At 41.2% G+C, this 19,176-nt stretch overlaps 4 protein-coding genes across 4 annotated transcripts; 2 read left to right on the forward strand and 2 right to left on the reverse strand.

Moving 5' to 3' along the window:
- Nucleotides 1-839: 839 nt before the first annotated feature.
- On the reverse strand, nucleotides 840-3,008 carry LOC125771399 (uncharacterized protein DDB_G0283697-like). The gene is made up of 3 exons (XM_049441973.1): nucleotides 2,781-3,008; nucleotides 2,028-2,403; nucleotides 840-1,958 (listed from the first exon to the last, which is right to left on the reverse strand). The coding sequence occupies exons 1-3, from the start codon at nucleotides 2,854-2,856 to the stop codon at nucleotides 1,280-1,282; spliced, it is 1,131 nt and encodes a 376-aa protein (XP_049297930.1). The 5' UTR covers nucleotides 2,857-3,008; the 3' UTR covers nucleotides 840-1,279.
- Nucleotides 3,009-3,631: 623 nt separating this feature from the next.
- On the forward strand, nucleotides 3,632-6,444 carry LOC125766931 (peroxidase-like). The gene is made up of 4 exons (XM_049433026.1): nucleotides 3,632-3,731; nucleotides 4,407-4,774; nucleotides 4,871-5,612; nucleotides 5,681-6,444. Exons 2-4 carry the CDS (start codon nucleotides 4,408-4,410, stop codon nucleotides 6,360-6,362), a joined length of 1,791 nt encoding a protein of 596 aa, XP_049288983.1. The 5' UTR covers nucleotides 3,632-3,731; nucleotide 4,407; the 3' UTR covers nucleotides 6,363-6,444.
- A 1,157-nt stretch (nucleotides 6,445-7,601) lies between these two features.
- On the forward strand, nucleotides 7,602-13,620 carry LOC125767720 (peroxidase-like). Its single transcript, XM_049434548.1, has 3 exons — nucleotides 7,602-9,026; nucleotides 11,679-12,420; nucleotides 12,499-13,620. The coding sequence occupies exons 1-3, from the start codon at nucleotides 8,633-8,635 to the stop codon at nucleotides 13,199-13,201; spliced, it is 1,839 nt and encodes a 612-aa protein (XP_049290505.1). The 5' UTR covers nucleotides 7,602-8,632; the 3' UTR covers nucleotides 13,202-13,620.
- A 94-nt stretch (nucleotides 13,621-13,714) lies between these two features.
- On the reverse strand, nucleotides 13,715-19,124 carry LOC125772256 (CD109 antigen-like). The gene is made up of 12 exons (XM_049443756.1): nucleotides 18,721-19,124; nucleotides 18,441-18,636; nucleotides 17,703-18,381; nucleotides 17,370-17,638; nucleotides 17,218-17,309; nucleotides 16,901-17,150; nucleotides 16,615-16,824; nucleotides 16,096-16,549; nucleotides 15,742-16,041; nucleotides 14,401-15,662; nucleotides 14,183-14,336; nucleotides 13,715-14,111 (listed from the first exon to the last, which is right to left on the reverse strand). The coding sequence occupies exons 1-12, from the start codon at nucleotides 18,780-18,782 to the stop codon at nucleotides 14,074-14,076; spliced, it is 3,966 nt and encodes a 1,321-aa protein (XP_049299713.1). The 5' UTR covers nucleotides 18,783-19,124; the 3' UTR covers nucleotides 13,715-14,073.
- Between the last annotated feature and the right edge of the window lie 52 nt (nucleotides 19,125-19,176).

Raw genomic sequence — 19,176 nt, forward strand, 5'->3', positions numbered from 1 at the left:
TATCGAATTAAATGATTGGCGCTTTAAATTGCGCTTGTATTGATGATAATTAGTTCAAATATTTACTTTAGTCAGTTAACATATCTTTTTAGAATAAATGAAATGTATTTTGATTTGAAGGGCTCCATAACTTTGATACATTTCATACCTTTTCTGACCACCTTTTGCGTCACTGTGCACACCGAAAGTGGAAACGTTCCTTCTGCTGCCACCCCGTGCCGGGAAACGTGCGCTTTGGATGGCTTCGTGACTTGTCCTCGGGTGGAAGATAGAGAGAATGAAGGAAAGCGAACAAAACAACCCCAACCATCCAACCATCTACCACAAACCAGCCCATAACAAATGCCCATGTGGCGAGGAATGCGATGTCAATGTGCTCGGTCCCAAGTGCTCCGTATGTATGTGTGTGTGTTCGCGCTTGTGCAAAATGAGTAAGAGTGAGATAGTGAGTTGAAACGTTGTATAGAACGAGTTTCGTTCACTCACCACGAGGAGTTTTAGCGACTCTTTTTCCACCTACTCACTCATGAGTGTAAGCATGTAGCCGTGGTGAGTCGAGTTGCAAAAAGAGTAAATACGTGAGTTGAAACGAAAATGTGCGGGTGAGTTGAACGAAAATGTGCGATTTTTTATTATTTTTTATTCTTTTTTTTATTGAAAGCATTATTTGAGTGAAAAGAAACTTATTTTAATCAATTGGCATTAAAATAAATCAATTTATAATATTTGCCAAAATTACTCAATACATTTTTTTAATTTATTTTTATTTCATGCATCTGAAACATTCTGCAACAAAAATCAAAGTCGATTGATCACCCCTGCATTTTTACTCAAATAAAGCACCCTGAGCATGAACGTTTGGAATGAATGCTAGTTGTTGAAGCTTTAGAAAAAGCTTACAAAATGAACTCCGTTTTATAGCAAAACTTGATCTTGGACTGAAATGAAGAACAGGTGGAGATTTAAATGGGAGTTTTATGTTTTTTGTTGCAACATTAATAATTTCTAGGATTTTAACCAATCTTATTCATATGAGAATAGCTTGATTAACTATAATCTCATAAAATGTTTATTTACAAGAATTACGCCCAAGAAGAGTTCATCAAACATCACAAGTTCAATGTAATAACAGTATCATTAGTTGGATTTATTACGACATATTTGCACTACGGATCGAGGTATCTCGTTAACTAGCCGGTCGCTAGCAGCTTCCTATCGGTATCGTTCTTCTTCTAATCTTAATCACCTACGGCTCTTCATGTAATGAACCAAACTCCTTTCAATAGTCTTCCGCATCGCCATCGGCCTCACTGGCATACTCGTACTGCCGATCTTCATCACCTTTCTCCGAACCTTCGCCTTCCTCTTCCTCGCCAGAATCATCATCACCCCGGTACTTGTCCTCATCAGCCGAATCATCGTCCTCATCCCGATCATCGTCGGCGTAGTCGTAATCTTCATTCTTCCCCGTCGGTCGTCCATTTTCACCACCCTCCGTGTGGTCTTCCTCACTGCCAAAGGATCGCTCGAAGTCACTGTCGAACCGTACCGCGTCGTAGTTGTCGGCAAAATCCGATTCCCGTCCAGTGTCAGCATCCTCAGAGTCACTGTCGTATTCGTGCGCATAGTCACCGTCCGTTTGCCGCTCTGCCGACTCCAGCTCATCCTCATCGTACCCGTCACCATCGTCATGGGCAATCTGTTTAGCAGGTTTCTGGTCGGGGATCTTACCGACCACCTTCTTCTGGCCGTAACCATGCTCCGTACTGTCGTGTTCGTTCTCATGGTACACGATCGATTCATATCCGCTGTGGTTTTTCTGATGTTTCGACGGAACCTTCCCCGGAGCAGTTTGACGCGAAGATTTGACAGACTTGGGCTTTTGCTCGCTAGCTTTTTTCTTGTTCTTGTTGGAAGTGAGGCCGTACTTTTTGTTTTTGTCTGGATTCTCGACATCACTGGAAGGATAAATGGTTAAATAGGTGAGGTAAGGACTTGTGGAAGGATTTCTTCTTCCCCATACTAACCTCTCATGTTCCTCGATGACTTCGTACGTTGGCTCAGGACGGTAGTGATGCGTGTCCACAATCAGTCGTCCGTGTTCCTTCGCTTGGTCGTCTCCGGTACGTTTCGATTCTCCGAATCCCGTTTGTCGCTCGTGTCCATACTTGTTACCATCCTTCTTGTGGAAGTTCTCCTTGTGCCGGTATCCACCCTTGCCGGACTCACTCGTCGAACGTACGAATCCAACCTCACCATCCTTAAACCCACCATCGGAATGAAACTCGGCCTCGGGTATCGCACGACTATCAACCCTTTTCAGCGGCAATGGCCGCTGCAGGTACTTCGACGGGTCGAATATTTCCGGGTACATGTGCAAGCCGGAACATTCTACCAGCAGCACTGCAACGAGAATGAAGTTTTCCACACGACACATTGCAAAACACGGGGGACGGGGGGGGGCACTCTAACACACTATGGGGACAACTTCCGTTTGTAAAGCAATTTTTTCCGATATCACTTTGTTTCACCTTCGCATTCAACGCACGGTATGCAAATGTATGGTGTTCGGTTCGGTGAGGTGTGATTTATAGCAGGAATGTGGTTAGTTCCCTACCTTGCGTTCGCCACCGCAATTGTGCAATATACCAGCGACCCATTGTCCCAGTAATCGATGCAAAACCCTTCTCCCCAACCACCAAAAAGTTAGATCTGGAGTGGGCCGAATGGTTCCATCTAGCCGATATTAGTTTTGGGGGGCGACTAACCAAAATACTCACTCAGGTGGAACGCGGGTCTTGCGCCTTTGGCATCGCTACGGTATCGAATTGTGTCGCGGCCGATGTCGACTTGCATCTTTGCATCTTACTGGTCAGCTGGTGATGGAATTCCCTTGGGAGGAAATGTTGCTTCACCTACGGCATAAACGCTCGGGAGGGAATTCCACTAGAGACGTAGAGAAAAACCTAAAAACTTTACAAAGTTCATTAGTTTTGCAGATTTAATTTGTTTTTTAAGTGCTTTTAAAAGTGACGGTTATTTTTTTTAACTTTTAAGAAAAATTTCTACGCTGCTAAAACAACGAACTTACAATCCGAACCAAAGCTTACAACTGACAAAAAGCTTCCAAAACCATATCAGCTAAGCTGACTAACGAGAAAAGCTCCTTTTTTCCGGTGTTACATAGCAGATAATATTCATAATGTTATCTATAAACAAATATTACCAACATTGTATAATTAAACTCTTCATACGAATCAACAATTCCTTTATCACACATACTTGAAATTCATCCCCCAATCCAATGTCGATTATATTTAGCTTTTAGACAGCGCCATCCTGATAAGGCTGGGAACATCCGAACTTTAAAAAAAAAAATAAAACGATTAGCGAACTGCACTTGACCAGCTGCTAGACCACGCTGGACAATTACCTTGGCATCATTATTGGCATATGAATTGTCTGCCTAGAAATTGATAAACCAAACAGTCACCCACCCGAAGTGAACGATGCGCGGAATGCAACAGAGTCGGTTCGCTGATAAAAATTACGGCAGCGATAACAACCACTTTTAATGTAGCTAGCGACAATTTAGTGCCATTTGCGTTCCGTGTGTTGAGCAATGGTTTTTTTTTCGCAAGCTCACGCCTCCAGTATAAATGAGCCGGGCGTGAAGTGTAACGAATTCAGTAGCAAATCCCGCTTTTCTGCTTGTCGAGAAGTTGCGCCAGGTAAGGGTTTTTGATTCGAAGAATTAGTGTGGTGAAGGTGTTTATTGATTTCGGTGCTTGTTGCTGTGAATAATCAGACACATTGTGAGAAAAGAAAGACCGGTAGCAAGTGTTTGATTTAGGCGAACAAGTGAATAAGGCAATCAAACATTATTAATAGGCGTTTACTATTAAAAGCTGATGATAAACGTAGACATTATTGTTATCTTCAAAAAAAGAAACAATATATGTGATGTGTCGTACGTTTGTTCAAAATTTTACTTGTAATCGGTGTATAAGAGGGTTGAAACTTACTTTTCTAATTGCTACATTCAAACAACAAGCCTTCAGAACATGATGTGCTGTACAATTTAATTACTTTACTGAATTGGTTATTAAAAAAATCAGGGGTTCTTTTAATCTAACATTGTTTTATTTTACAAAAAAAAAATTTTATTCAGGAAGAAAACAAGAAAATATTGTTCAAATTTCAATGACTCAGTTTAGTTGTAGTTAATGTGTTGTAATCATAATAAATTGTCTTCTAATTAATCTTAATAAGTATACAAATACATGTACGGAATGACCGTTCTTACAAGAATTCAAAAAATATATATTTTTATTTGTTAAAAAATAAGTATTTTAAACTTCTGTTAACGCTAAAGTGTATTAATAATACAACATTTTATTGTCCAGGATGAACATCGTCCAAGGTTGCTTCCTTTTCGTCATCCTTCAATCAAGCTACACCCTATCACAAACCGTGTGTCCCGACGCACCCGTATGCGACGACGGCCAGACCTACAAGCTCGATGGTTCTTGTAACAATCTGCTGAATCCCGTCTTGGGCACAGCTAATCGACCGCATGCACGTTTTGTACCGGCCAACTATGCAGATGGCATTTGGGAACCGGCCCACACCAGATCGGGACGCTCACTACCGAATGCACGGAAACTGTCGTTAAATCTCTTCGGTGAAACGGAATTGCAACATCCAAGAAATACGCTCGTTAGTATGCAGTTCGGACAGTTTGTTGCACACGACATGAGCTTCACAGCGGATGGTACGTATGCATTCGGTGCAGATTGAATTGCCGTTAGGCATTGAAACATTTTGTACTGGTGTTGTGTTTTTTTCTGTTTGAAATCTTCGTATATAGCTTTTGGTATGCAGTGCTGTGCAGATGGTAAAATAGTCCCAAAAGAACTTACCTCCTCAAGATGTTTACCCATCGAAGTGGCGAAGGATGATCCGGTCATGAGCGAGGAAGGTATCGAGTGTATGAACATGGTACGCACTAAAACGACACTGGAGGATTCTTGCCTTCCTCAGGAAGTTGAAGTAGCAGAACAATTATCCTCCGTTACCGCATTTCTGGATCTGTCGGTAGTGTATGGGAACTCTGTCGAACAGTGCAACAATTTGCGCACCTTCAGCAAAGGACAGATGCGGACTCAGGAACGAAATGGTCATCAGTGGCTTCCACCACATCCAAACAGAACAACAGCTTGTAATGTAAAAGATGATTCCGAAGCGTGCTATCTTAGTGGAGATGGGCGCTCCAACCAAAGTCCTCACCTGACGTTGATTCATCAGGCATTCTTGCTAGAGCATAACCGATTGGCAAGGGAGCTGGCTGAGCTTAACCCAGACTCGGATGATGAGGCGCTGTTCGGACAGGCACGTAAGATTAATATAGCGCAGTACCAACGGATCGTCTACTACGAGTGGTTGCCAATCTACATGGGACGACAAAACATGATGGCGGCCGGTGTATTGCCTGAGCTGGATGAGCGAAACTTTGCCAGGGATTATAACAACACCGTCGATCCTACTGTGGATAATGCGTTTGCAACGGCTGCATTTCGATTCTTCCACAATTTAATTGCCGGCCATTTGGAGTAAGTTTGGGGTCATCGTGGGGTGCTAAAGGCATGGTTGATTTAAAAAATTCTTGTATCAATTTCAGCTTGGTAGCAGAATCTAAACAACCTACCGGATCGATAAGACTCTCCGATTGGATCAACAATCCGTCGGTACTAGATAACGATGAAAATTACGCGTTACTTTCACGAGGAATGATCTACCAACCGCACGATCGTCCAAATATACATGTTACACCCGAGGTAAAGCACTTTCTTTTCCGTAACGGTGGCAGCGTCGGTGTGGATCTAAAAGCCATCGACATCCAACGTGCCCGCGATCATGGACTCGCTTCCTACAACGATTATCGGGAGTTTTGTGGTTTAACGCGGGTTACCAGTTGGGAAGAGTTTAACGATCTGCTGAGACCTGTATCGGCATCCTTGTTGCCGCAACAGTACGAATCAGTGGATGACGTGGAGCTGACAGTAGCGGGAGCTCTGGAACGGCACTATGGCGATGGAATGCCTGGGGAAACGTTCGATTGCATCTTGCTTGATCAGTTCCGTCGCACTCGTGTTGGTGATCGATTCTATTTTGAAAATGACGGTATGTTTAATACGCGACAACTGCACGAACTTCGGAAAGCAACCATGGCGAAGGTGTTGTGTGATAATACTCACGGACTGAAGGAAATACAGCAACAAGCGTTCTTCCTGGTCAGTGACGAAAATCCGATAGTTTCATGTGATCGGCTTTCAGAGGTAAATTTGAACCGGTGGCTATAAAACATTCATATCCGTCTGCTGAATATACTAATTCCACTTAATAAATTGTAAAGCTTTCATCTAAAAGTGATGTTAATGATGAGCTACTTTCACTAATTTTGTATATAAGAATGGATCTCTCTATAACTATTAATTTCTCACCAAGACATTCATCTCGGAGGTGGGCTAAATGTATGTAGCTAAAGTGACTGTTCATTTCCTAATAATCTGGAACTCAATTCTCCAAACCCTGTATTTTATATAACAGTGATTCAAGGAAGGAGCAAATTGTTGAAGAGTGGCAATTTTTTTTGGCAGAATAGCAATCTTATTTTAACAGAATAGAATTTTTTTCAACCACACTGTTTTATATGAGACGTAGAGGAGCACAGAGTCAGGATGGAGGACTGCAGATCTAGACCGAGTTTCCCGGAAACGTATTGGAGACCTGTCCATGTTCGAGAAGAAGAGAAGAAGAGAAAGTCTCTTTTATATTTTCCATTTCCAGTGCATGTGAGAAGAGGAAGAACTAGCGACATAAATCTCTATGTCACGATCGTCGTACGGTGTTCTATTTAGCCGTCCGTATACCCATGTCCAAAAAAATATTCGAACCATTGAGCGATCAATGTACATCTTCAGTGTTAATATTGAACTCCAAGATTGGTAGTTGTAGAGGCCGATTCCTTAAAATCGAACACTCATCCTCAGGTTGTATGTTGAATTCGACGTTTCTGCGCTGGATCTTCTCGGTCTGTCGGTCTTCTGTACGGTCTTTTAGGGGTGTAGATGTTAAAGGCGTCAGTATTATACGGCAGAACCGGGTATCAAATCCCATCCGGACCGCACTACCGTAAGTAAGACTCGGGTAAGAAAAAAAATCAGAGAAAACCAATAATGGCAAGACCAAAACCTCTTGAGGTTGTAGGTCCACAAGAAAAGAAATTTGCAAAAAATCAATGCATATTTGTACAGTCAAACAGAGTAATTATGTAAAATTATTAAAATAAAATGCCCTATCACTTTAATTGAATAATGGGAGATCACCTTTTATACGTAATCTCTATCTAATAATGCTATTCAGAACTAATTAACTGATTAACTAATTTGTTCCTCTTTTAAGCACTGAAAGAGAGTACCTTTTAGTAAAATGTTATGAACCATTGTTAGCGATACTTTTCAATTAAATTAAAAAAAATTGCTCTATTTATAATTTAAAATCACTAGTCAACTACAAACTGTATCATTCTATCCTATGGAAAGGAACAAAGTACTTTGTTCCCAAATTACTACTCTTTTAAATGGTCCTTTTATTAGTATAGCCCAAACCCATTCTACCTACATTCGATGTTTGTTTATTCCCATGCGTCTAAAGCTTCACAACAGGCCCGATCAGATGCGACTGGTCAGCTAACAAACCGTAACCTAAATCACCACCATTCGGTTCGCTTGTTAACGTGGGCATTTGTTGCTGTGATTTATCTGATACCCCGCGAACCGGTACGATTGGTGGACCAGTTCATCAATCAGCCGGGTACATTAGCCATGTTATCGATATAGTGCACCCTGGAAACAATGGCATGCAAAATGAGGTGCAATATTTTCTAAACAATCTAAACAGTTTACCATCCTTTCCCATGAGCGGAAGTGTGCGCTAATGGTGCCTGATAGGGTTTAATTTGCAGCTTACGGTTAATATTGTACGTGCAACAACAGCCGCCACCCTAATGGAGAGCACCCTGTATTGTTTGTTCCGGCAGTAACGCGAACTGCATACATATCCCTCGTGCTGAACCCCGCTCCCCAAATAGGGCACGGGAAAGAAGCTGTGGTTAAGGTTAGTGTGAGTGTTTTTAAAAGCGCGTGCCACGCGCACACAAAGCATTTATCGCATCAGCGTCACATTAGGCCGCTTTGTTGTACCGATGAAAGCCAACCGGGTATCAATTACATTCTTATTTCCCCATTTTCCTTGTTTTGATATCGTATTTCCCTCCCTTCATGGTCGTAACCGACCAAACAACGGGGGGCGATCTCGTTGGGGTGTTTTCGGTGAGTTTGATTCGGTTTGGGTAGTATAAATTATAGCGTTGTAAATATTGTGCAGCATAATTTGTGCTGCGTTTGGCACATTCTATGATAATTTGCCACCAGTTGCATCAACCGGTTTGGAAAAACATGAGTGGTACGGTTCTTTTTTTTATGGTTTCTTTATTAGTTTGAAGTGATTTTGTTTCGTTTTTTTTTGCCCTCTCTCGCTGTGCAAACGAATTATACGCGAGTGCGCCCGAATGTATGCAATCGTGCAGCACTGTATGAGGTGGAAGCGATTTTTGGTCTGTTTAATTTTGTGTTCAGTGATCCGTACGGTGCTAGGGGTTTGTCCGGTGGTTGCATCCTGCGATGAGGGTAACACACCCTACCGTACCATGGATGGGTCGTGCAACAGTCTGTACAATCCACTGTACGGTACACCGTATCGCCCGTACCGGCGACTGCTGCCGGCAAAGTACGATGACGGAGTCTTCGAACCGGCCCGTATGTCTTCCGGCAGGCCAATGCCGAATGCGCGTCAGCTTTCGCTGGATCTGTTCGGGGAGCAGGAAGTGCCGGATCGACGCAGCACCATCATTAACATGCAGTTTGGGCAATTGGTTGCCCATGACATGAGCTTTACCGCGGATGGTGAGTTGGTTGAATGTATTTGGTTTTTTTTATAAATGATGTGAAAGACTTTGAATGTGAGCTCGTTGGAGTAGAACAAGTTACAGTTCGCTTGAATGATCTTTTCCAATATTTCATCCATTTTTTGTATGTATAAGCGATAAGAAGTGTATAGCGAGATACATGCTCGGGTGCTCTTGTATAAGCAGTGCTTTCAGTTCTAAATAGCAGCAATTGCTATTTAAAAAAAATAATTAGAAACAAATTTTACAGAAACAGAAGGTAATGTGTAATTTGAATAATAAACGATAAAAAAAGCAAATAATTACAGTACTCAAATAAATCCACAGCTTCACTTTAACTTAAATTTAACATTTTTTATAAACTATTTTTGCCAATGTCAAAAAACTGGAAATAGATACTTTCACGTGAACTAATAATTTTATATTTATTCAGATTTTTTTTTATATTCCGATAAAAACCAACAAGTTGTTCCATTTGTCTTCAAAAAAGCGTACATAAGCAAAAATTATTTTGAAAAACACGGAACAAATTGAAGTTACCAAAGCGGAATAAGACAAATAACCGGTTCTAGAATCATTGTTAAAACCTTGCAAGTAGTGTTGGGTCAAGAGCGATAGAGGTACCTCAATCGCTCCACTCATCTTATTGTGCGCGCTTCCGCACAGCCCTCGCGAAAAAGAAGCAGCTCCGTACGGAGCGCTACACACAGGAGCGATTGTGCAATGCGCTTTTGGGAAATTTTGCAAACATTTTTAAATTGATTTATTTTAATGCGAATCGGTTGTAACAAGTTTATTTTTACTCAAATAATGCTTTAAAAGAAGAAATGAATAAAAAATAACAAAAACATTTAAAAAACATCAACTCGAATTTCATAAGGCTTACCCCTTTCCATTTTTTTGAGAAATTTTGCAAAAAAAATCAAATTGATTTATTTTATTGCCAATTGGTTGCAATGAGTTTCTTTTCACTCAAATAATGCTTTGAAAAAAAAGAGTAAAAAAAAATAAAAAATTAAAAAAATTTAAATAATTTGAAAATTTCATAAGGCTCATTTTTGCACGAAGTTTTGCTTATATCTCGATCTATATCCAACGCATCGCCAATCTTTAACCTGTGGTCGATAGATGGCAACAATGGCAACATTTTCTTCTTGGACGGCCATGCTCTTGGATGTCTGTGCCAAAAGTTATTCAAGGAGCCAAGTTCCATACCCTGTTTGAGAAAATGTAAAATTTTCCTCATTTTTCACCAATGTAGCAAAATTGAAAAATGTGATATATTTTAATGGGAATTTGTTACAATAAGTTTCTTTTCACTTAAATAGTGCTTTAAATTAAAAAAAGAATAAAAAATCAGAAAAAAATTAAAAAAAAAAATTATCTCGAAAATTTCATAAGGCTTACCCCTTACCATTTTTTTGAGCAATTTAGCAAAATTTAAAAAATTGTTTTATTTTAATGCCAATCGGTTGAAATAAGTTTCTTTTACCTCAAATAATGCTTTAAATAAAAAAAGATTGAAAAATAATAAAAAATTAAAAAAATTCTAATAACTTGAAAATTTCTTAAGGCTCATTTTTGCACCAACTTTTGCCTATAACTCGATCTATATCAAACGGATCGCCAATCTTCAACCTGTGGTCGATAGATGGTACCAATGGCTACATTTTCTTCTTGGACGGCCATGCTCTCAGATGTCTGTGCCAGAAGTTATGCGAGGAACCAAGTTCCTTACCCTGTTTGAGAAAATGTAAAATTTTCCTCATTTTTGAGCAATGTAGCAAAATTTATAAATGTGATATATTTGAATGCGAATTTGTTGCAATAAGTTTCTTTTCACTCAAATAATGCTTTAAATTAAAAAAAGAATAAAAAATCAGAAAAAAATTAAAAAAAAAAATTATCTCGAAAATTTCATAAGGCTTACCCCTTACCATTTTTTTGAGCAATTTAGCAAAATTTAAAAAAATTGTTTTATTTTAATGCCAATTGGTTCAAATAAGTTTCTTTTCACTTAAAAAATGCTCAAAATAAAAGAAAGAATAAAAAACAAAAAAAAAATTAAAAAATCAAAAAATTTGAAAATTTTGTAAGGCTGTTGCGTTACGTTTTTTTGTGAAATTTTGCAAAAAAATTTAAATTGATTTAGCGCTCCTTGTGGTGCGAAACTTCGCTCCTGGGAGCGCATCGTACAATCGCTCCTGTGTGCAGCGCTCCGTGTGGAGCTACCTCAAGCGCACCGCACACTTTAGAGAGCGAGAGCTACTTGACTTAACACTAATTACAAGATATATTCAATGATTATTCTATGAATTAGTCCTAAAGAATTGTAAAGTATTTTTTGAATGCAATAACTATTGATATGTCAATATGCCAAGTAAATAGAAAATAGATTATCGCTTAAAATATACACTAAAAATTATTTTTTTAAATATTACAGAGAACGTATCAGACATAACTTGTTCAATTAATAATGTGAAAATTTTCGGAAATTTAAAAAATAACTCACCAAAGGTTTCTTCATTTCTTAATTACATTTGCCGACTTTTTAGCGTATTATCCTTGACTACCTTATCGATTTATTGGATTTGTTTGGATTTACTGGATCTTTACGTAAAAGCTTCTCATGTTTAATCCTTCGTTCCAGTGTTTGGAGTAAAGTGTTGCCCAAATGGGAAAAGAATTCCACCAGATTTGCTACCACCGCGCTGTATGCCACTGGAAGTGCCCACGGATGATCCAGTTCTACCGCACGAAGACATTCAGTGTATGAGTATGTTACGCACCAAAACTACGCTAGAATATCCTTGCGCTACCAACTACGGTACAGCCGAACAACTTTCCTCCGTCACGGCATTCCTCGACCTATCCATCGTGTACGGTAACAATCGGGAGCAGACCGCTGGTTTGCGACAGCATCGCGGAGGACTGATGGCGGTAGTGCACCGACACGGTCAAGATTGGCCACCGCACAACCCAAACGCTAGCAGACTCTGCCAGATGCGGGAAGCAACGGACGTGTGCTATCTCACCGGAGACTTGCGTTCCAACCAGAGCCCCCATCTAGCGATACTGCAGCTAGCTCACCTGCTCGAACATAACCGGCTGGCGAGCGAACTTTCGATGCTGAATCCCTGCTGGGACGATGAACGACTGTTTCAGGAAGCACGTCGTATCAACGTTGGCAAATACCAGTCGATAGTGTACAACGACTGGCTACCGATCTACCTCGGTCGTGAGAATATGCTGAAGCAGGGACTGCTGCACACGGTTGCCGGTGCGGATGGATACGTACGGGACTACAATCCCCTGGAGGATCCGACCGTAAGCAATGCCTTCGGAACGGCTGCATTTCGCTACTTTCACAACATGATAGTCGGCCAGCTCGAGTTGAGTGTTCGCGGGGCGGTAATGGTGGCGCGAAGCATTTAGCTAACCGGAGCAAGTGTTTCCCTTTTGTATTTCAGTTTGTACAACGAGTCGGTGAACCATCGGAAACGGAATGGTTCCATCCGGCTTTCGGACTGGTTGCGACGTCCGGGCGTGCTGGAGGAGCGCAACAACCGGGAACTGCTGACGAGGGGCATGACCACCCAACCGCACGATTCCGCCAACGACCAGCTGACGCCTGAAGCGAAACACTTTCTCTTCCGCAACGCGCATCGGTACGGTGCCGACCTGAAGGCGATCGATATTCACCGGGCCCGAGACCACGGGCTCGCAAGCTACAACGAGTATCGCGAACGATGTGGACAGGAACGGGCCACCCGGTGGGAGGATCTGTATGTGAGCATTCCACGCGGTACGGTCGAGCGGCTGGCACGGTGGTACGATACGGTGGACGATGTTGAGCTGGCCGTCGCCGGTGCACTTGAAACGCACCACCCGGGCGCAACCGTTGGTCCAACGTTTCTGTGCATCCTGCTCGACCAGTTCCAGCGTACGCGTACTGGCGATAGATTTTTCTTCGAAAATGGCGCCGACCATGGGTTCGACGCGGATCAGCTGCGGGAGGTACGGAAAGCGACGATTGCACGGTTACTGTGCGACAACACGGAAGGACTCGCGCGAATGCAGCACAATGCGTTCTTGCTCCCCGATGACAAGAACCCGCCGGTACCCTGTACGGAGCTGCCCGCGGTACGATTGGAAGCGTGGCGCGAGCGATAGGGGAAACGAAGAATCCATTTTCGACCGGACCGGTATCAGGTGTGCCGATAGTGATTGTCTACGTGCGTGATGGTATGTGAGGTTGAAGCTAAGGCGAAAGCCAACCACGGAAATGGACGGAGCGAAACGAAGTTAAAATTGCATTATTTACCAAATATGTTTGCTTTTCCATGGAAAGTCAGAAAAGCGAACGATTCGCTGAACATTACAGCAAGTCGTATCAAATAGAGACGTTAGGATGATAAACGGTATTGAATTTTATGTAAGTTTAAATTATTCAAACTTGATGGAAATATACGCCAAACTATGAATGTCAAATGCGATAATATTTAATTGATCGTATCAGTAATCGAATAATGATGATCCATCGATAAAACGATTTGTAATATGAGGTAGAGAAAGAGGCATGATAATTAAAGTGAAGGAGGTATATGTAACTAGGATGAATTAATAAGCCATTTTATGATATGAATATGAATTGAGAAATTGAAAGACAGTACAAATTTTGACCGTCCATGAGCATATTATTGTACTTTTGTAAAAGCCTGTAATTTGTTGTGCGTTTTGCAAATTCGTTAAATTTTTTCCTTGTGTTACATTTCAAATCTAATTTAAAATTATAATTATCTACAATATAATAAGGACACAATCTAATCCAAATTTAATTTAATCAAAAATAACTAATTTAGAGTAAAAAAAAAGGTTTGACTTTCTGATCGTCTTTTTCATTCGTTTTCTCTTTTTATAGACAAACGCACTTGTTTCTAACTGTCTACAAGGACATATAGAATATGTGAAGCATTTTATTATGAATCATTAAAAAGCAGCTCTTTTCGATAACAATCGTTTTAATTGCAGATTTTGCAAACATTCTACTTATCCACTTCGTACGATTGAATGGCATTCAAATCTAAATGAACAAGAAAAAGAAATTTAGTATGTAATTTCGTGCAATATACTCTCTTGGTCTTATATACTTACTTGGGTCGTAGAAATCATACACGACCACATATGCTGGATGCTTCAGAGCCACCTTCAACCGTCTGTAAGCCGTCACGGTGAAGCAGTTCCGCTCGATGCCCATGTTGTTGTAATACACAACAACGGATGTACCGCCGTACCTAAATTCGATGTTCTGTAAATGGTTGCATTGGTTAGAGGGTTTTTCTTACAACTTTAAAAATGTGTAATCATCTCACCTGTATTGGATTGAAGGAAGTCTGCTCGCTGATCGGATTCTGATCGACAACGTATCCACTAGGGAAGTTCACCTCGATCAACGCCAAGTGGGAACGTTCATTGGACCCTTTCGGAATGAAGTTAGCACACACCGCTAGTCGAAGATCGTCGTCAGAGGTCGTATTCTGTTTCTCCAGATCCAACATGAAACGATTCTCGAAATTCAATAGATTTAAACTGTACTGATAGGTCACCTGCAGTAATCCAACCCCGATACCTTCGACGTTGACCTCCAGTAGTTTTATGTCCTCTGGTATGTTCTCGTAGATGATGATGTTACTGGCTTGCGGGCTGATGTGGAAATATGCCGGAGATTTGCCATAGTTTAGCCACACAGTGTAATTGTTACGCGAAGGAGAAGTTTTTGTTGTAAACCTTGTTAGTGCCGTCAGCCCCACGAAGATGTCTTGAGCGCGCGAGAATACTCCGGTAACGTAGCGTTGCTTCACCAACCAACGCATCACCGGAATTCCGTCCACATACTTCTCCCCTATTACAAATGACATCAACGCGTAACCGGTCGCTTCTATGCTATGATCTGTGTTCCAGTACTGTTCCGTTGCATTATTCGTAAAGGTAGACATGGTTAATAATCTACTAAATGCCTTGTCTCTCATGCTGTGTTCATTCAACATCAAGGCATAGGTCACTATGGACAGATCGTAAGGGTCATCGAGTGAATCCACCTGACTGCTTAGATAGCTGATTGCCTTTTGGATCACTTCCGGGTGCTTCACTTTGGCGTTGTCATTCTCTAGAAATGCTGACACCACGAAAGATGTCAGCCTTGTGCCATTACGCAGACCGCCTTGCATTTCTTCGAAGATCATGAATCCAACCTCATCGAATTTTCCCGACCTGTGTTGCTTTGAAGCAAGCCAATCATAAGCCTTCTCGACCAAAGTCATATCGACCTCGCTGATGTACTTCGACGCAGTTTGCATTGATTTTGCGACGAAAGCGGTAAGGAAAACGCTGCCACCCATATTTTGCTCCACCCCAAATGAACCATCTGTCTGACGATAACGCATCTGATGTTGATAGCCTTGGAGTGCCAGATTTCTTGCTTTATCAATCAGAATTTGATCCTTCGAACCAATAGCATGCAAGTAATCGAGCACAAGGATGTTTGGTGCAAACTTGATCATATTCCCCTCTCCACTGCCAGATGGGACAGCAAGCAAATTATCCAATACATTGATGACAGTGGTTAGCAGATTGGCTACAAAAACAAACATACAATTTAATATCAGTACTACACAACAAATTGTAAAGATATTCTTTTTTTACTTAATGCTTACTTGTCAATCGTAATGTAATCTTTAAGGAACCATTGTCTGCCTTATTGTGGATGTCTAAAGGAATGCGGAAAGTTTGATTTTTGTACGTATCGAAGCAGAAGAACCAAGTTACCATCTTTGGTTGTACCAAACTTTCTGGTTCAACTTGGATAACTTTTTCCAGTGCATCGGTTTCCCTTCCAAGCATGATAGAGGCCTTCACGCGTATCGCCATCGCGCCGAGCTTTCGTGCCTTCACCAGAAATGAGATCGGCACACCAACCTTCGGAGGAACGCTCACGGATTTCGTGTAGCTTTCATCTGTAGACAAGAGACTGTTATAATAGATTATTTCAAGAGGTTAAGAACACTCACCTTCCAGAGATCGTCCAATCAATTCCATCTGATTGAACACATTATACAGGGTCACTTCAGCGATGTACTCTCCTTCAAGGTTGTTAAACAGTGTAAACTGCAACTCGACGACTTCACCTCTTTTTATGGAGTCCGGAAGGCTCTCCCCAATGTAGAACGGTAGAATCGTCATGAACTCAATGGGGTTTTTGATGATGCCCAAACCGTACACCGGATCAATGGAGAACCCCGTCAAGTACCAGGATGGGCTCGTACCCGGCACTGCTTCGATCATCGTGTGCCTTCCAGACCCTCCAATGGTCACATTCTTCCATAACCACGATTCTGGAACGTTTGAGCGGTTTGATTCTTGTTCGATGATTCGATTGTTTGTCTGCGACTCATAACGTGTCGCCATATCGTGAGCTTCATTAAACTTGATGCTATCCAACGTCGACACGAACAGTCCCGTATTCTGAAATGTATCCATGTAAATACACGCGCTCTCCTCAAAGTTTTCGATCATTTTTCTCATCTTACATGAAACATGTCAAATTCCTTTTCGTTGTACGATCCGAATCCATTGTACAGTCGTGTAAGGTCCTCCCAGAACAGATCATGATGCTGATTGTAGTACAGCTTACTTTTCTCGTAAGCGGCCAATCCAACGTACGCTCCTGATCGTCCAGATAAGCGTAGCTCGATTTGCTGCCCTGGCCTTGCTTCTTGCTTGTCGATGCTGAAATCAAACTGTTTGTAAAAGAATATGTAAATTTTGTATATTTTTTTTGTGAAGGAAGATAAAAATAAAGTATGTTCCACGTACATGAAGCCCAACAAAATCGATGTCCAAACAGTCGTACACCAATGTGTGGTTCACTACAGTCGCTACGACAATTTTCACCTTCGGAATCATCTTCTCGGATGCGTTCAAACGAAAGGGATATTTGTTCTGATTGTTAGGTGCCATGTAACCGGATTCAAGTACATTGCCCTTCGACACAATGTAGTACACGAAGAAAGTCATACGATCGTTACACGTGACCAGGAATTGCAATAATCGATTTATTTTCACACTAGAAGCATAATAAAAGAAGCTTGTTGGAATGCATTAAGATTCTTGCCTTACCATTTACTACTCACGGAGATTTTAATTCCAGTTTGATGAACGCTTTCGTCACGACATCCACTTTGTCCACTTTTTCATAAAAGTAGAATCCATCATCGTTGGAAAACTAAAGAAATCATTTCAATGCATGATCTTCATATACTGAACAAGGTGGAAATACACTTACGCTTATATACATTTCTTGTATATCGTCAATTGGTTCTAACTCCAGTTGAATCAAACCATCATCATCACTTGTTACAGTTTTATCGATCTCGATCTCCATCACTTCCACCTTACCGGTGATACCTCTGGCGGGTGTTCCATCGTGATGTCGGAACTGCAGCGCACACTTAAAGGGAAGGCCTGGACGGAATTGAGGACTTTCCTTGATCAATTCCACGCGGTACGGATATTTGTACACAGTGGGTTGAGATACAAGCACCACAGTCCGATCTACACCACAGACAATTGAGAATCATTAGCATTTCCAAAAACCAGTGTTGTTCACATTTCTTACTTGTGCCCTGCTCGATGAAGGTCGTCTTTACAAGTACATCCTGTTGATCGTTGAACAGTTCCAGTTTTTCATTGAAACGGAGAGTCACCTGTCCTATCCCGGACATTTCAAACTCTTTCACCTGATTAAGTTGATCGTCTTGAAATAACAGTTCCACTTTGGCCAACCCCTTCACTGGTTTTCGGAAGTGATAGTTGGCTGCTATCGTCAGATTCAGTCCTTCGTGCTCCACCAGAGGAATGACGGTTGGTACCACCTCCACGTCAAACGAGGACAACACATACTCCTTTACCTCGAATGTCTTGGACACGAGCACTTCTCCGTGCACCAATACCGAGATGTTCCATATACCGAGTATTGGAGTTGATCCGATTTGAAGTTCATTCTCAAACACTCCGACATGCAGTTCTGCCGAGGACCACTTCCGAACCACATTGTTTTGAGGATCGTGGATCATCACTTGTACTGTTTCGATCCGTGTAGAAGGTTTCAACTTAGTGTCTAGCACTATTACACGAAATTGAACCCAATCACCTGGTTTGAACACGGGCTTATCAATCTGTATTAAACCTGATATGGCTTTGCTGAGGTACACCAAATCGATTTCCTTGTGAAAGGTAAAACCATGCAGTCCGTCAATGGTAATTTTGTAGTTTCCAATTGCTAAATCCTTAGGTATCTGCAAGAAAGTACTGGTTTAACATCGACACATTTATTTTTCTAAAGTTCTCATCATACATAAAAGTTGATCATTCTGTTCATTTGTTTCCGAACGTCAACCGACTTCGTTATGTTAAGAACATTTTGACCATCATCCGTGTGTCCTTCGATTCGTAACATCAGATCCACCTTGTCGAGTTTGGTGTTAAAGTTAGTGATCACAACCGTATAGCCCTGGTTGGCCCGAATGAATTTAGGACCCACAACCAGTATTCTGAAACCGAAAAACCGCATACAAATTATTCTTAAAACCATATTAATCACTAAACACTGAAACCACCAGAACTTTAGTTCCTACCCATGAGCAGCTCCTATGAAGATTATCACCGCTAATATTGGTGACCTTATGAACTGCCACATGTTGTTCTACAGTTGCACGAATTCGCGTCCGCTTAAGATGATGTCTACAATTCAACTGAATCATGGGCAGCATACATCTCTATCAGGGAAGCTGTAGCATTATTGGGTATTCACCCCACATGTTAAAGTAAACATTCAACTTGTAACAACGTTGGTTAATGATAAGATTAACACTAGAACTACCGGACCAGTCATTTTGACTGGAACGCTTCATTTTCATCACATTATTTTTTTGGATTAAATAATCCTAAGGTAGTTAAACCATGAGTATTACAAGTATATTCTATAGTACGATCTTCAATAAACAATAAAATATACTAAAACTCTTCGAAATTGTTTAAAAATTAACCTATAAGGAAAAACGCTTAAAACGCTTGGTAGTTCTAGTGTTAAA

This window comes from Anopheles funestus, chromosome 3RL, assembly GCF_943734845.2.
Source record: "Anopheles funestus chromosome 3RL, idAnoFuneDA-416_04, whole genome shotgun sequence".
NCBI classification, from domain to species: Eukaryota; Metazoa; Arthropoda; class Insecta; order Diptera; family Culicidae; genus Anopheles; species Anopheles funestus.

What these genes read in the sequence shown, in the direction of transcription:
- LOC125771399 (XM_049441973.1), bottom strand. Translation starts at nt 2,856, where the DNA reads ATGCAAGTCGACATCGGCCGCGACACAATTCGATACCGTAGCGATGCC. An exon ending in AAGACCCGCGTTCCACCTGA is followed by an intron (nt 2,404 to 2,780) that starts GTGAGTATTTTG and finishes TTCTCGTTGCAG; the next exon opens with TGCTGCTGGTAGAATGTTCC. An exon ending in GTCATCGAGGAACATGAGAG is followed by an intron (nt 1,959 to 2,027) that starts GTTAGTATGGGG and finishes TTATCCTTCCAG; the next exon opens with TGATGTCGAGAATCCAGACA.
- LOC125772256 (XM_049443756.1), bottom strand. Translation starts at nt 18,782, where the DNA reads ATGTGGCAGTTCATAAGGTCACCAATATTAGCGGTGATAATCTTCATA. An exon ending in GATTACATTACGATTGACAA is followed by an intron (nt 15,663 to 15,741) that starts GTAAGCATTAAG and finishes TTGTTTTTGTAG; the next exon opens with CCAATCTGCTAACCACTGTC. An exon ending in GTATGATTTCTACGACCCAA is followed by an intron (nt 14,112 to 14,182) that starts GTAAGTATATAA and finishes TTGTTCATTTAG; the next exon opens with ATTTGAATGCCATTCAATCG.
- LOC125767720 (XM_049434548.1), top strand. Translation starts at nt 8,633, where the DNA reads ATGTATGCAATCGTGCAGCACTGTATGAGGTGGAAGCGATTTTTGGTC. An exon ending in CATGAGCTTTACCGCGGATG is followed by an intron (nt 9,027 to 11,678) that starts GTGAGTTGGTTG and finishes CCTTCGTTCCAG; the next exon opens with TGTTTGGAGTAAAGTGTTGC. An exon ending in ATGATAGTCGGCCAGCTCGA is followed by an intron (nt 12,421 to 12,498) that starts GTTGAGTGTTCG and finishes TTTGTATTTCAG; the next exon opens with TTTGTACAACGAGTCGGTGA.
- LOC125766931 (XM_049433026.1), top strand. Translation starts at nt 4,408, where the DNA reads ATGAACATCGTCCAAGGTTGCTTCCTTTTCGTCATCCTTCAATCAAGC. An exon ending in CATGAGCTTCACAGCGGATG is followed by an intron (nt 4,775 to 4,870) that starts GTACGTATGCAT and finishes CTTCGTATATAG; the next exon opens with CTTTTGGTATGCAGTGCTGT. An exon ending in TTAATTGCCGGCCATTTGGA is followed by an intron (nt 5,613 to 5,680) that starts GTAAGTTTGGGG and finishes TATCAATTTCAG; the next exon opens with CTTGGTAGCAGAATCTAAAC.